Source organism: Antrostomus carolinensis, unplaced genomic scaffold, assembly GCF_000700745.2.
Source record: "Antrostomus carolinensis isolate BGI_N321 unplaced genomic scaffold, ASM70074v2 scaffold41123, whole genome shotgun sequence".
NCBI classification, from domain to species: domain Eukaryota; kingdom Metazoa; phylum Chordata; class Aves; order Caprimulgiformes; family Caprimulgidae; genus Antrostomus; species Antrostomus carolinensis.
The window spans coordinates 1-15965 of NW_010305210.1; the positions used below are offsets into that span (position 1 = coordinate 1).

Consider the following 15965-nt stretch of genomic DNA (forward strand, 5'->3'; position numbering starts at 1 on the left):
CGGCTCTTTTTTCAGAGCGGAGCCGTCCTTGCTGCTCGGCTGCCGGGGCAGGTTACCGGGAGGTGACTGACATGGGCACGGCCATGCCGCTCCTCCTGCCTCGGGAGGCGAGCGCCGTAGCAGCCTGAGGGACGGAGGAAGGCAGCGGGTTGGGGGTGTGCGGGCAAGAGGCCCTGGAGGTCTGGCAGATGCGGTGCCTTCCAGTCCGGGCTGCTGGGTAGCGAGCCTGCTGCTGGCTCCTGGACCTGCGTGGGAAGCTAGTGTCTGTCTGCACGCTGCTTAAACCTGGCTAGCGGCTGTGCCTAGGATGTGCTTTCAAAAGGTTGGACAGTTTTTGTTTTAGCTGAGCTGTAAGGGGGCCTTATCGAAGGCTTGGTTTTCTCTGTGGTGAAGTGGGAATTTTCATTTTCTTTCCACTGTTCTCACTGCGTGTGTCCATCATGAGTTTGGGATTAGAAAAGATAAATGGGCGGGCAAAGGACCCTGTAAATGCAGCTGTAGCTGTCCCTGTCTTATGAAGCAAGTGCAGAAAAGACAACTGCTTTGGGAGGGAGAGGGAGAAAGGCTCGAAGAGTGTCATTATGGTTTAGGTGGCGGTGAACTAGACCTTTAATCTCATAAGGGCTATGATATTGCTGGTAGCATAACAATTCAGGATTAGCATGATCAGTGTTTCCTTCAAGTTTAGTGTAACATCTTTTTCTGCTTCGTGGGCTTTTGTTCAGACTCATTCTGAACAAAATATAGTGGCAGCAGAAATTCTGGTGTATAACTTTAACAAAAAAGTGTATGTGGATGGAAATAGCAGTTCTGAAAAGTGTTTTGCAGAAGTTTAGATGTGAAAAGAAAAACAATCTGCTTTGGTTATGTGTTTTGGGGGTTGGTTTTTTGGTTTTTGTTTTTTTTTTTTTTTTTTTTGGGGGGGGGGGGGGGTTGTGTGTAATATAATTCCAGAGTCCTCTGATGCAAAATATATTTGGTAATTGTTTATAGCCAGTTCAGAAAAGAACAAAGTTTTTTAAAAGGAAATTAGTTGCAGGGCACTGTGGCAGAATTCTGACTGGAGATTGCAGCAGGCTGTTTACTCTGAGGGGAGTAAAAAAATGGGTCAAATTCTTTTGAGGCTTTAGGGCATAACCACAGTTTATAGCTCTTGGGGTTTTTTTGGTGGTGTGTTTTCCCCTCAGTCATTTGCACTTCCTTTAAGCTATACGACATATGTACAAACCTGTTTGTTGTGTGCTGTCTTTGCATATAGTTAAGATTTTCTTCGAATTGCTTTATACAATAACCAAATATGTTGTTACTCACCTATAGATAAATAATTTATTGCAGTAAAAAGAGCTGTGCTGTGCTGTTACTGGAACAACATTTTGGAAACAAGTTGTGCTAGTACATGCTGGAGAATGCACGGCTGCTACATTTGAAGGGTACAGTACAGCCTGCTGTGTCGATTAGAGTCTGCCTCAGCTGTGAAAGCAGCTTTGTTACAGAGAGGACACCCCATTCAAGTGTTATCTGTGGTTGTTGGGAAAGCTGTTTTGCATATAAATTACATCTGATACTTAGGTTTCATGTGGCTGTTGGTGAACTACTTGATCTGATTCTCTAGGTGAAGTATTAATGAAGATGATCAATACAGAAATTAAGATGGGCACAGAGTTGCCCCAAAATGTGATAACACAGCAGGGTGGAAGGGGGAGAGTAATTGCCCAGAGGAGGGTACTAGTGGAACTCCATATGAATAGCAGTTAAGACTGATTTTATTTAAAGATAGCTATAAAAAACAAAAATGTGTTAGCAAATACAATGACTCATTAGATTCATTTTTATGCAGTAAGATAATTTGAGGAATCTAGTATAAGAGATGATAAAACTAGGTTGAGGGAAGTGTACTGTAGTTCACTTCAGGGATGGGGGAAGAGATGGACATTGGGAAGTGATAGGGAGGGAAGACCTGCTTGTTAGCATATTATAGGGTGATTGAACAACAAATATAACAGTTGCTGGAAAAGGCAAATTTTAGGATATATTTCACACAGGGAAGTGCTGATGTCACTGCCCAGATCACTTTGTGTTGCTGTTCTCATCAATCATACATGCTGAGTTAGGTCTATTTTTCTGAGTGGTGTAAAGAAGGAATACCAGGTTCCAAGACACTGGAGATTTATATGGTGGAGACTAAAATTCTGATTGTTCCAACATATCAAAGTAAAGACTGGATACTGGGTAGGTTTGGGTGCTGGGTTTTTTTGTTCTGGATTTTGAATGTGCCAGAGGAGAGGGAATCACATTATGGAAGGGGAAAACTGTGCACTTGTGCTTCATTTAGGTATTAATAAATGGTTCTAAATTGGTCACTAATTAATAGATAATGAGAACAAGAGAAATATCTTGTGACTTTTGAAGCAATGAGAGCTGGAACAACTTTACCTATGACCTAATTTTTTTTTCTTTGTTACTCTTGACCACCTGAAGTAATTCAAATTCTGAGGATTGCTTGACAAAAAGTAAAGAGGTATTTTGAAAGAGGTATTTTCCCTTAATTCCTGTTGTTCCCATAAAGCTGTCTTCATCTTTGTTTGCTTATGAAGAAAATGCAGGAATATTGCAGCATAAATTTCAAACAAATTTAATCAGTGCAGCCTCAGATAGGTCTGAGACTGGTTAGTGTTAGTGAAGTAAATAACAGGCAGTCTGTGACACCCTGTTACTTGCAGGCTGTTTTCTCACCCAGTCAAAACTTTATCTTTTATTTTTTTTTCCTTTTCCCCTTGGTATGAATGTAGGAAGGCCAGAACTTCATTGCATGTAGCTCTAAAATACGTTGATAAAATATTCTTGTATATGTGGTGTCCGTGGTAAGTAAGTTTGTGGCAAACACAGGGTAGTAGAGAATGCTGAAAGTCTTTCTACCCTTGTAGAAACGTCTGTTCTATAATAGTTGTCTTGACTTCTTTCCGTAGTGGCCAGCGGCGTGCCAGCCTCTCGCGCGCAACTTGCACTTCACGGTCTATGGAAAGAAAAATGCTTCTACAAAGGTTTCTGATTCGGTATGTTTGTACTTCTTCATATCTTAAGTAAGAGATAATGCACATAATGCTTGAGAGACATGAAACAAGCGGGTACTTGGCTTTTAGTGGAGCGTGTCAAGGTACATTGTGAGATTGAGTTGCTGAAACGCGTGGCTTCTTTTAATGATAGCTTCCACCCAAGAGAGTACCTAACAGATGTAGTATTTGCTGCAGGAGTCTAGTGAGAACATTAAACCTACACTGCTTGTGTCACCATGAAACTCAAGTTTGACCTAGCTTGATATATTTGTGATCATAACAAACTGATTTGTTTTTCCAGATTTCTACACAGTATCCAGTAGTGGACCATGAATTCGATGCAGTTGTTGTGGGTGCCGGAGGAGCAGGTCTGCGGGCTGCATTTGGCTTGTCAGAGGCTGGATTTAATACAGCATGTGTTACAAAGCTGTTTCCTACCAGATCTCATACTGTTGCTGCACAGGTGAGAAATGAGGTAGAACAAATGTGTAAAAAATGCCTGGTGTCAGGAAGCTGATTTGGATATGCACACAAACATCACACTTCAAGGCCACGTTTCCTTTTATAACTGTTGCATTATTTAGTTGAAGCTATCTTGGAGGGCAATGTATGTTTAGATTCTAGTCAGTGCTTTTTCACTGCATTCGATGTAAATTTGCAATTCATTGTGTTACACAAAACAGACCAAGATAAAAGCTGTTGTGAAACTGATAAATTGCACAGGGTTCTCACAGCCCCATTAAATATACTGTATTTCTTGTACACAGAGGCATAAATGGTATGTGATTTTTAACAGAAAAGAGGCAAACCTGCTACAGCTGTACTCTAGTAATATAATTCCAGGAAAATGGATTTTCATTTTCAGGGAGGGATCAATGCTGCTCTGGGAAACATGGAGGACGATAACTGGAGGTGGCATTTCTATGACACAGTGAAAGGGTCTGACTGGCTGGGTGACCAGGATGCCATACACTACATGACCGAGCAAGCCCCAGCTGCGGTGATAGAGGTGAGGCTCACTGGAATTGATGTCAGCTCTAAGGATTTATAACACAGCTTCCAAAGAGAACTTACAGAAAAATAACTTGTTGGATTGTTATGCGCAAGAATTTCTGATGCTTGTATTTGGGTTCAACAGCTGGAAAATTATGGGATGCCTTTCAGTAGAACTGAAGAAGGAAAAATCTATCAGCGTGCATTTGGTGGACAGAGTCTTCAGTTTGGAAAAGGAGGACAGGCTCACAGATGCTGTTGTGTTGCAGACAGGACAGGACACTCACTGTTACATACTCTCTATGGCAGGGTAAGCAGCTGTGAAGTAAACTTGGTTTGGGTTTTTGTATTTGCAAAGTATGTTCACATATCAGTTAGGAATTCAGGAGAATGACTGATAACAATTCTGGATTTCCTTCCTTCCTGAAGCAGTGTGGAAGGATGTAGCCTAGGTGATGCTTATTTTTTGTCAGGAGTATACAGAAATAGAATGAATTGAGAGATCATGATTATAATGCTCTCATGAAGACAATGGATGCTAATTAATGTACACTGCTAGCTTTGTGGTCTGGAGTAGTTCTTCACTGTTAATACTTTTGTGTCTGTTAACTAGATCCAAAGAGAATTTATATAAACCTTCCCCAAAAAACTTTTTTCAAAAAATCTGAAACAGCTGCATTGGCGAACCCTGAAAAAAGAGGTACAAGGCAGCATTTTCCTTCACTGATCTTCAAACTGGGAGCAGAGGGAAACAAGAAGTGTAAAGAAAGATGTGGTTATTTTAAAATGGTAGTCAGCTACTCGAAACCTGAAATTAAGTAGCTAGTAGCTAATGTTTCTTATTTACTTAGCAGCCAGCTAATTGTTGTTCTTCAGGTTCACACTACATGTGCTGCTGCAGTATAAATGCTCAGTGCTGCCAAATGCTGGTCTGATCCTTGAGGGCATGAAAGAAAGTTTGACTTGATGCCTGCTGCTTCTGCTGGTGTACAGGCCTCCTGGAGATGTATTCCGCTTCTCTGCGAGAGGTTCAGTGAAACGTGCTTGTACGTGTACCAAGCACCACAGCTGACTAAAGTGTTGCCAAATGTAGAGGGAAATAACTCTTGCTGACTAGCTATGACTTCTCAGAATTAAGTAGTTTGGTACCTACTTGCATCTCTTTAAACTGGAATAGATTAATTAGCAAATTTTCATAAAGATTTGTGAGGAAACTGGCTTCCCGGAGAGTTGGTGGGGGTGTTTTTTTATTCTGATACAGCCCATATCCATTGACAGTTTTGAAGGGAGTTGAATTCAATTTCTGGATTTTTCTTAAAGTTACTTTTTTATTTTCCTCCAGTCTCTAAGATATGATACAAGCTACTTCGTTGAATATTTTGCCTTGGACCTACTTATGGAAAATGGAGAATGTCGTGGTGTTATTGCCCTTTGCATAGAAGATGGCACGATACATCGTTTCAGAGCAAAGAACACTGTCATTGCCACTGGGTAATGCAAAGTTTGTGATTGAAGGACAGAAATTTCAGAGTGCTTCTGGTTGGAAGTCTGTGTGTTTGTACATGTGTTTGAGTCCACAGTGTACAGATGACAGATTGGCTTGAAAAGCGTAATTTATATGTTCATCTTTTTTTCCCTCCTTTGATCAAAAGTGATATAACTGCATTCAGTCTTTCCCTCAGAAAGAAGGCACCTGTGAATTTTGTGACTCAAGTACAAATTTAATGAGCTCTAACTTTGAATTCTAGAACATAAAGATGAAGTGTGTAAGAGCAGTACGTGTGATCCAGGTAGTCTGAGATTTTTAAAAAGTGCTGTTTAAAGCAGACATTGTTGCAATGCTACCAACATGCATATATTTCTGTAGAGTTCTGAGTTTCCTGTAGGAAACAACTTTTTTCAAAATTTGGGACAATCTATGACATTAAGATACTAAAATAATTAAGTCTAATTGTTGTAGGATAAAATTATCGTTTCAGTGTAAGTTAACATTACTTAGTTGCAAAAGTTTGTATCCCTTTATTAGAATGCTATACACATTAGCAATAAGCAGCAAAAGTCTCTTACCTGTTTTAGTGTGATGGATATGTTTATAAATATCTTGCACAGCAAAATATTGAGTTTGGTTGCCTATATAATTTGTCTTTATTAAAGCTGAGGCTGTTTTTGTACTTGAGGTACGTGCAAGATTGCTATTTCTTCTGAGATTTGTCCTGAAATTGGGCGTATTTGCAGTGCTCAATAACACTGGAAGCTAACATGTTTGTTTTAGGCATAAGAATTCACTTTTAATACCTAATTTTGGGCAACTGAGAATATAAAAGAGGGCCATAATATATAAGAATATAAAATGAGGGCCATTATGAGGATTTAAAAACCACTGTTATATGCTATTTTTGATAAAACTGCTAGTAATAGTTCAAGTTTAGTCTAATGTTGTTGGATTGAGAGAACTTTGAGGTGACTCTTCTGGCAAAAAGGCTTCTGATACTAAACTAACTATCCTGCTTTGGGACTGTTACTCTTTTTCTTGGACCTTACATCACCTGCCACTTTTCAAATATGGTTGAGCATAACAAGACAATACCAATTTTGTTTTCTTTTGTTTGAACTTAGTACAGGAGATGTCAGAACTTACACATTGTGCTCACTAACCCTCTGCTCTCATTCCACTATTGTGCAAAGAGCATAGTTGAGTGGTATGTTCTGGTGATTTATTTTTTTTGACTGCTAATTCTGTTACCTTTTGTGTTCCGTAGCGGGTACGGCCGCACTTACTTCAGTTGTACATCGGCTCATACTAGTACGGGTGATGGCACTGCTATGGTCACACGAGCTGGTCTTCCTTGCCAGGACTTAGAATTTGTACAGTTTCACCCTACAGGTACAGAATATGAAATAATAATTGCAACATTATTTTTAATGAGTTGAACAGATTTTTTTTTTATGTTTTAAAGTGTGCTCAAGTCAGTTTGCGCTTTTCTGCTGCACTTCATTCGTTGCTTGTGACTGGTGTTCAGACTTGTCTGCAACTGCTGTGGAATGTAAATCGGAGAGTAAGATTTGAGATACGAGAACGGTCTCAGCTGGTCTGATTTAAAGACTAGTGTTAAATACTTTGAGGTGCTGTCTTTACAGTACTAACAGGTTTTATGAACTCCAAGTTGAAACCATTTCACCTCTTAAACTCATGTTTCCTCTTGCCTTTAAAATATTAAAGGGTTTGCTATTATATTCAGGAGCCACAGGGCAGATGCAAATGTTAGGAAATTATATACTAGAATCTAGTGTGGGATTGGGGTAGTTGTAGCAAAGGTACGTATTTAGGACTGTGGTTTTATAGCACAGGATCAGTATCTAAACTAGACAACAGTGGTCACAAGCTAAATAGTAAGATTCTTTTGTTATAGCTAAATAAATACTCAGTTTTAACTTGTGATAAGTGACGTTTTTAATTGTTCTTTTAATTTTACAGTGTTATATAGCTGTTATAAAGAGATCTAGTGTTCATTTGACTCTGCTAAGGTTTTTCTAGTCAAAGGAGCTTCATTGCTTGTCTGATAATTCCATAGTTTCTAAGGTAATTATCAAGTGTATCAGTTGGTTAGCATTTTTGTTTTCTATGATGACCAGTGCTGAAGGGTAACAGGTGGGCCTTCCTTATCTAAAGGAAAATAAGATTTACTGAGTAAGCTTTCACATTCCACACAATTTGAAGCCATCCTGTACTGCCTTTAGCACAGGAGAAGGGGGAATGAAGATGAGCAAACTGGCCTTGAGATAATCAACTTCTGGTTTACTTAAAAATCTTGAACAAAGTGTTTGCTGAAGGTCTACAAAATCTTTGTAAAAGTCTCCTTACATATTGATGGGTGCAGATCTCTTCTAGTCCTAATGTTTTAGATACCCTGGGGATTCCAAATCAACTTGCTGACCTTCCAGGAAGAATGTTGAAGGGAATAACAGTAGTTGTTTATGAGCAGTCTTGGGGTACAGTTACCAGTGGTATGATTAGGGTCACATAAAATCTACCCCTGTGACTTCTTTGCATTATTTGAAGACCTTGTTTATTCAGTCGTGGTTGTTCTGATTATGAAACTGCCAAGAGAATATCTCATTTGATGGTTATTTTATTTCTTGACAGGTATTTATGGAGCTGGCTGCCTTATAACAGAAGGATGTCGTGGAGAGGGAGGTATTCTAATTAACAGTCAAGGTGAAAGATTTATGGAGAGATACGCACCTGTTGCTAAGGATCTGGCTTCCAGGGATGTAGTATCTCGTTCTATGACCATAGAAATCCGTGAAGGAAGGTTAGTTTTAATACTCTTAACGAAGCTGCAGAATTAATACTTAATCATACTAGACTGCATACAGTACAATAGTTCATTTGATAAACACCTGATAATTCATGGGAGTGAGCTTTAATAATTTGTTAGCTGAACACTGCAGGTAGGGCAGAAATTTTGCTTGTTAATTCCTAATGATGCTAAAAGGGAACACAAGATGTTAGGAATCTCCTGTTTGAATTCGGTGCATCTAGAGACAGCTGCTCAAACAAGTTTAATGTATATGCTCTAATTGTAAACAATAGAAATAATTTGATGCTCTTTTCTCTTGATTAATTATCTTCAATTTTCAAATATTAATGCAGTGATACAGTGGTTTAAAGTCTTAGATACTGCAAATTACTGTGAAAAGAAAGCTGTAAGGTGAAAATACACTTAAATTCTGACAGGTTCAACAGTCTTCTCAAATATGCTAGATACTCATTTTTATCAGATAACCTTTGAAAAAAATTAAAAATTAAAATTTTTCAAAAATGAAACAAATTGGGTTTGGGATATTACTGGCCTTCTCAAAAGTAAACAGATTTATGTATTCCAATGCTTTCTTTTTTTTTTTTTTTTTTTTGTAGGGGTTGTGGTCCTGAAAAAGACCACGTATACTTGCAGTTGCACCACTTGCCACCACAGCAGCTAGCAACCCGTCTCCCAGGAATTTCAGAAACAGCTATGATATTTGCTGGAGTTGATGTCACTAAAGAGCCTATTCCTGTTCTGCCTACTGTGCATTACAATATGGGAGGTATTCCTACTAACTACAAAGGACAGGCAAGTAACAGAACACTTCTAGGATTTTTTTTTTTTTTCCCCCGTGTGATAATAGGAAATTATTTTCCAAATATAAAAGCATTTTATAAAAGTTTTTCATAAAACTAAGGATGCTGAATAACATTAGCATAAAAATATTTTTATAATAATGATGTCAGAGTACTTAAAACACAATCTGGTTTGGTTTAGTGAATAATTCGAGAGCCATATTCTAGTCCATCTGGAGATGGGAGTTCCAAGAAACATCTGAAATGAAGTTATTGGCATGTCTGACAATTCTCTGTTGATGAAATTGAGGGTAATATATAGTTGAATGGGGGTGAGACGAGGGCCCTATTATAATTTGTAACTCAAGTTACTGTATATTAATTCTCTGTACCTCATGTAATCTCTACACTATAGCAGATTCCTTCAACTCATACTAGTTAGAAGTTGGTGTGATGGTGCCAGCTGAATTTTTCTGTTTCAGTGTATTGTAATTGTTAATTTTTTAATGTAAAATTTTGCCTTAGAAATGTGTGCAGATCTGACTTGCTTCCTGTGCTTTTCTGGCTTGCTGCAGAATTGTGATGAAGTAGATTGGCTCTGTTTCATAGCCATAACTAAAGAAATCTTAGGTTTTAGTGCCATCTGTATTTACATAGTGCTGCTACTTACCCTTTAGAACTAAGGCATATATGGTTTTAGAGTTGGAGAGAACTTTAGATTGCTGTGTTTCATCCTTGCATGCATATGGCCTTTGCAAATAAGGAGGTTTACACTGTTATAAACTGCTCAAGAAATGAGTATTAATTGACTGTTTGAAATGATAGGTGATCACACATGTGAATGGTGAGGATAAAGTGGTACCTGGTTTGTATGCTTGTGGGGAAGCAGCCTCTGCGTCTGTCCATGGTGCAAATCGACTTGGAGCAAACTCACTTCTGGATTTGGTGGTCTTTGGTCGTGCTTGTGCCCTTACTATTGCAGAGACATGCAAGCCTGGTAAGTCTGTTTGTCTTGCTTTTTTTAGAGATGTTTGCCTTTATGATTTAATTTCTGTCCAACAGAATTCTACCCAATTCAAGTTTAGAATGCTAGATATAGACTCTTATTTATGATAAAAGGCAGAAATCGGTGTTTATGCTTTTTATAGACATGTTCTTTGCAATGCAAATGCTTGTCATTAATGTTTGCTTTGTGAGTTGATCTTCTTAAAACTAGAATTGGGTCAAAGCTGTTGGCAAAAATAGTTGAGATTTTTCACAAAGTAGCAAAACAGAATGTTGACTGACTTCCCTACATCTTGCACTGCATCTTCTACATCAAAATCTAGTCTGTCTTACACTTGGCACTTTCATATTTTTGCTGCCACTTTGTTGATGTATGAGGTGGACTGCATGTGCAAGTGGAAAGCGATGGATACAGGGGATGAAATGATACTATTTTTAGTATGTGGATTATCACTGATGAGTGTTATTTTTAAGTAATCTGGTTCTGCAACAGTTACTGAGCTGAAAAACCCAACCAACAAACAAAATACTGTGAGGCAGTTACACTGGACATTAAGCAATGACAAAACAGATGACTACTTCTGGACTCGAGCTGCTCAAAGTAATTTCTGTCAAAGTAATAAGACTGGTTTTTCAGTCTGACTCTGCACAAAGTGCACAGAGGGATGGTTTCTGATGGAATCAGCTTGGATCTAGCGGTGCCTATTGGCTCTGGCTTTGTGCAAACGTTTGTTTGGATCAGTCTTTCTGTGGCTCCATTGAGTCTGAAGTTGCAGGAAGGTTTTTATTAGTCTGAATGCAAAGCTACACGAGAGATTAAGTGTGCGGGTAAGATGCCGTGCTTGATGCGTTACCCAATAACAGAGGGGTTCCAGTATTGGAGGCAAGATGCAGAGCTCGTGCAACTGCCAAGCTTATTGACTGGTCCCTTAACAGGTCCAAGAGAAGGTGAGAGGTTTGGGGGTTAGGAGACAAGGAAAGTATAGGAGAAGGTGGTAAGGAGCCATGAGTTTATTCTGTAGTTCAGAAGAATTAGCATCAAGTGCTGTTTTTAAGGAATTACCAGAAGAATTCAGCCAAACCTATACATTCCCTGCTAACTGTTCCAGGAAAGAATGTGATTCATATGTTCTGACAGTTCTGTTTTTAAGTGCAGGGATACTACTGCTGGGAGTTCAGGAAACTTAGTTAACTTGTACCTTAGAGGAACAAAATCTGACTTTTAGTAGTTGCTAGTCTATGAAACTGCGAGAAGCCAAAACCAGTCACCTACTAACTTTACTGAAATTTCCTTATTAGGAGAGCCAGTTCCCTCCATTAAACCAAATGCTGGTGAAGAGTCAGTTGCTAATCTTGACAAATTAAGATTTGCTAATGGAACCATAAGGACTTCAGAAGTGCGACTTAACATGCAGAAGGTAAGCCTGGTGAAGCTCTTGAGTACAAGGTGGGAGAAGCTGCAAGCAGCAGGGGGTTTGGTCGCTTTGAGAAGCAAGCTTCAGGATTTGCTTAGCAGAAGTAAAAAGCAGCACGAGATTGTGCGCAGTAAAGGCTATGTCGGTTTTGTTAGTTTCTTCTTCCCTTCGTGGTAACTCCAGTTTACCCACTGTATAGCAGAGTGGGGCTTCTTTCCTCTTGGCTGAACAGAAGAATGTTTTTTCTTTTTCTTCAGGCTGCAGATGTGTTTGAAGTCAAAACAGCTCTACATCAAGTTCTGTTGGAACTAATGAAGTTATGTGGGACATTATGCATATGGAGCATAGGAAACTGATTTTGTTTTACTATCTTGCAGACGATGCAAAACCATGCTGCTGTATTTCGTACTGGTTCTGTGCTCCAAGAAGGCTGTGAAAAACTTAGCCAAATTTATAGTGATCTGGCTCATCTGAAGACATTTGACAGAGGTGATTTGATAGCAAAGAATACAGCTTAGCCACAGTACTCACTGGGAAAAGTATTATTTTTTTTCTTCTGTAAACCTTCTTATGTGTTTCTTGAAACTTTGGCTTAAGACTTTGACCATTTTTAATCTTTCAAAATATTTTGTACAGCCCTACTTGCTAAACATGGTAATCAGGAAAGTACTTGATCTTACTGACCCTAACCAGTTTCCTGGTTACATACTCTTGAAGAAGCAGAGTCCAAAATCAGATTTGACTGTATAAGGTACTAACTGCCATTCTCTCAGAACATCGTGTGAAGTTCTTGAAATACTAAGATGACCTTTGTAAGTATCTTCTGAAAAGGCCAGGGAGTTGCAAAAAGGTGGCAAGACTCTTCAGAGGCTCAACACTCAGTTTTCATTCCTCATCTGAGCAGATACACTGCAAGACATTGTAGTATCTGTATGCAGTGCTATCTCAGAGCCTGGTTAATTAAGTGCAACTGATGATGTACCCTGTGTCCACTCATGTTGTGTATTTCTCTCCAATTACTGCTGTTGGACGTGTATCCTAACACTGAAAGTAGAACTGACTCTCTTGGACAGCTCTTGCCAAGCATCAAGCAAAGCGTTAATTGATAGCTTAGAATGCAGGGATCAAAATGAAGATACGTTCATGTAAGTGAACTTGGGTCCACCTTGGAGATTCTTAAGTGAAGAACCACCTTGTATAACTAGCAGGATTTCTTTTTTCCTTTCTCTGAGGGTGGGAAGGGAGGGGAAGCCCTGTTGTCTGGATCTGCTAGGGATCTATTTAGAGCTACCATTTAGACAGATGTTCCAAAATGAAGTATGGGGACTGAGTTGTGGGTATGATATAAGGCAGGCAGGAATCTGTGGTGTGATTTTGTGTCAGTAGTACACATGCAACAGGGACCCCTGGTAGCAGTACTGAATTTTTCAAGATTTGTTATAATTGTTAGAGTGTAGGAATTGTTACTGAGTCTCACAGGGAACAGTGAGTAATTCAGTGTTGCAGAGCACTGTGACTGCAGTAGTAAGAGCATTGGCTAGTTCAGTTCTAAGAATCAGCAATAGGACAGAAGTAAATTGAGGAATAACTTGTTTGTAGAACACCTTCCATAGTATTTTATTATTTTACTAGGTATTGTGTGGAACACTGACTTGGTCGAGACCCTTGAACTGCAAAACCTGATGCTCTGTGCTCTACAAACCATTTATGGCGCTGAGGCTCGCAAAGAGTCCCGGGGTGCTCATGCCAGAGAAGACTATAAGGTATAAACATTTTCTGTGACCAGGATGTAGGATTGCATTTCCTTGTTATGTGTCCTTGGATGGATTATTTAAAAGTTGTAATTTCTTCAAAGCAAAGCCTTCAGGGTCTTGACTTAAGATTAGTGTAGTACTTGACTGGGATCCCATCTGCTCTCTCTCTTCTTATTTTTTTTTTTATATGAAATGACCAATACATGCAAAATTGGGTAACAGTCTTGACAGAAGAGTAGGTCCATGTGTGCACTGCAATGATTAGAGAGGTCTAAACCAGGACTATAATAATAATAAAGTCATAAATGCATAAACAGGATTTCAAGCAGAATAACTGTTCTATGCAAGGAACACTACCTTAAATACTGAGGTTTAACAAGGGCTTTAAAATTTGACATGGGCAGTGTGAAGATAAAGCTTGTTGGCTATTAGGAAAGACACTGTATTACAGTTGTAATTGGAATGCAACTAATCATGTGGTCATAAAGTGATTTGCACTTTCTGGTCTGAACTAACCTAATTTTCTCCTTAGGTACGAATAGATGAGTTTGACTATTCTAAGCCGCTCCAAGGCCAACAGCAGAAGCCGTTTGAAGATCACTGGAGAAAACACACCCTTTCATATGTAGATATCCCATCTGGGAAGGTATGTTGAGCCCGATGCTTGAGGGTCTTCCTCACTGTCAACAGGCAGCTGCTCTGAGACAGCTCTTGGTATCATGATAATACTGCAGATTATTGTCACTCTGAGGTACCTGATACAGTTTCATGTATTTAGAGAAAAAAAATTGAACATTTATTCTGTTGTTGAACAGTAGATGTAACTGGGGAAAGCTCATTTACTCTGTTGTTGAACAGTAGGTGTAACTGGGGAAAGCTCCTGCTGCTCCTTGGGAAGTCGCTTTGCAATTTCAGCTGGAATTGTTTTTCCCCTTGTATCAGGCTAGTTCAGAGGCTTTTTTTCTTTTCCTCTGATGGTGGCAAAACCTGTTGTTGGTGTTTAGCATACAGTTTTTGTAAGTATTTCAAAGATAGAACTGAAATCTGTATAAAAATCTTGTGGGTTTTTTTGTATCCCATTCTCTGAATCCTCTTCATTTCCTTTTCCCCCTTTCCAGCTTCTGTGAATCTAGTTTGAGGACAAGTGCGAGCACTTCACTTCCTGGATAGCTGCTGTGGCCAGAAAGATGGTGGCACAGTTTAGTCTCCTAACTGATCCACTGTGGTCTCAATCTCCACGACTTTTCTGGCTTAAAGAAATAGAAACTAGCAATCTTGGCCAAAACTTAACTTTTGTCCAAAAGGCCTTTTTAAAGTAGTAGGATTCTGATTCGATTTCTGGTCAAGCTTTGCTTTTAATGAACTCAGTCAGTGGTAACTTCGTGGAACTTAAATGTTCCTTGTAGGTTACTAACTTCTTTTTCTATGAAAGGAAATTAGGTTAACATCAATGAAGTAATCCTATTATCTGTGTTACTCGGCTGTTCTTGTTAGCAAAGCTGTCTTATTTAGATACAAGAGGTTTGTTCATCTTCAAGTTCTTTGTTCTTTTTTTTCTTTTTTTCCTTTAGGTTACCTTGAAATACAGACCTGTGATTGACAGAACTTTGAATGAAGAAGACTGCTCAACTGTCCCGCCTGCTATTCGCTCATACTAGTAATTTAACATTCAACTTGCAGTCCTCTCCCAGAGGGGTTAGTGTACATAAGCAGAGCGTAAGCAAGTCAAAATAATATTGTTACTATCAATTAATGAAGAATGCTCACTAAACTCTTCTCCAGCTTGTATTCTGCTGTGGCTTCTTGTACAATTATGAAAATGGAATGCAGGACAACTTAGGTTCTTTCACCCAGGAGAACACAAAATGGGTCTAAATAAAGTGATTGGAAGTCTTGTATTTGTTTCAATATGCTGTTATGTATATAATTACAGTGATTGCATTTGTATAGTTATTTCTGTATTTTCAGAACAAGAAATGCATTGCAATAGTGTTAAACAAGAATTTTATGATATGGGGACTTAAAATCAAGCATTGTAACAGCTGATTTTAAGTAACATGAAAGAAATGATACACTAATACTTACAACTTTTTTTTTTTTTTCTAAAGCTAAACTTGTAAGAATTGTCACACAGTTGCTTTATTGAAGGAAACAAGATACTTCTACTCCAGTTACTTCCTCCAAAATATATCGTGAACAGAATATATTCTTAATAGCTAATCTCTACTGTCTCTGGAGCTTCTGAAGACATTCAGAAGTGGTGTGTCCTGCGTGTGTCTTCCCTAAATTGTCTTTTCTCTCAAAAGGAACCAAGGAGCAGTTTTTCAGAAGCGTTGTCTATAATTAAAGCTTGCTGGACTTTAACTTATTGTTCTTTAATGCCAGATTGTAACTGGTAAGGCATCAGGGGAGCAGTCTCTAGCAGTGTTACTCTGAATAACTCCCAGTTCTGTGAGGACTGAAGTGTAACTATGCAAATTGTAATTGAATGGAGCTATTTTTTTGTGGTTCAGACTGTTGAATGTTGGCTGTTGTTGGGGAGAAAAAAAAGAATGCTGGAAAAACTGCAGTGCTGGGACGGTGCTGGTGGTGGTTGGAAAACTGGGGTACAGCATAGTTCAGTCCTGTATTGGGTCTGCGTGTT

At 38.9% G+C, this 15965-nt stretch overlaps 1 protein-coding gene across 1 annotated transcript; it reads left to right on the forward strand.

Annotated features, from left to right (window-relative positions):
* Positions 1-2966: 2966 nt before the first annotated feature.
* On the forward strand, positions 2967-15156 carry SDHA (succinate dehydrogenase complex flavoprotein subunit A; the record flags this gene model as incomplete). Its single annotated transcript, XM_010164718.2, has 14 exons — positions 2967-3053; positions 3355-3516; positions 3919-4062; positions 4192-4356; positions 5389-5537; positions 6806-6930; positions 8191-8359; positions 8965-9160; positions 9973-10144; positions 11452-11570; positions 11945-12056; positions 13200-13330; positions 13854-13967; positions 14893-15156. Coding segments are annotated over 14 exons (1932 nt in total), but the record flags the coding sequence as incomplete, so codon positions are not given.
* Between the last annotated feature and the right edge of the window lie 809 nt (positions 15157-15965).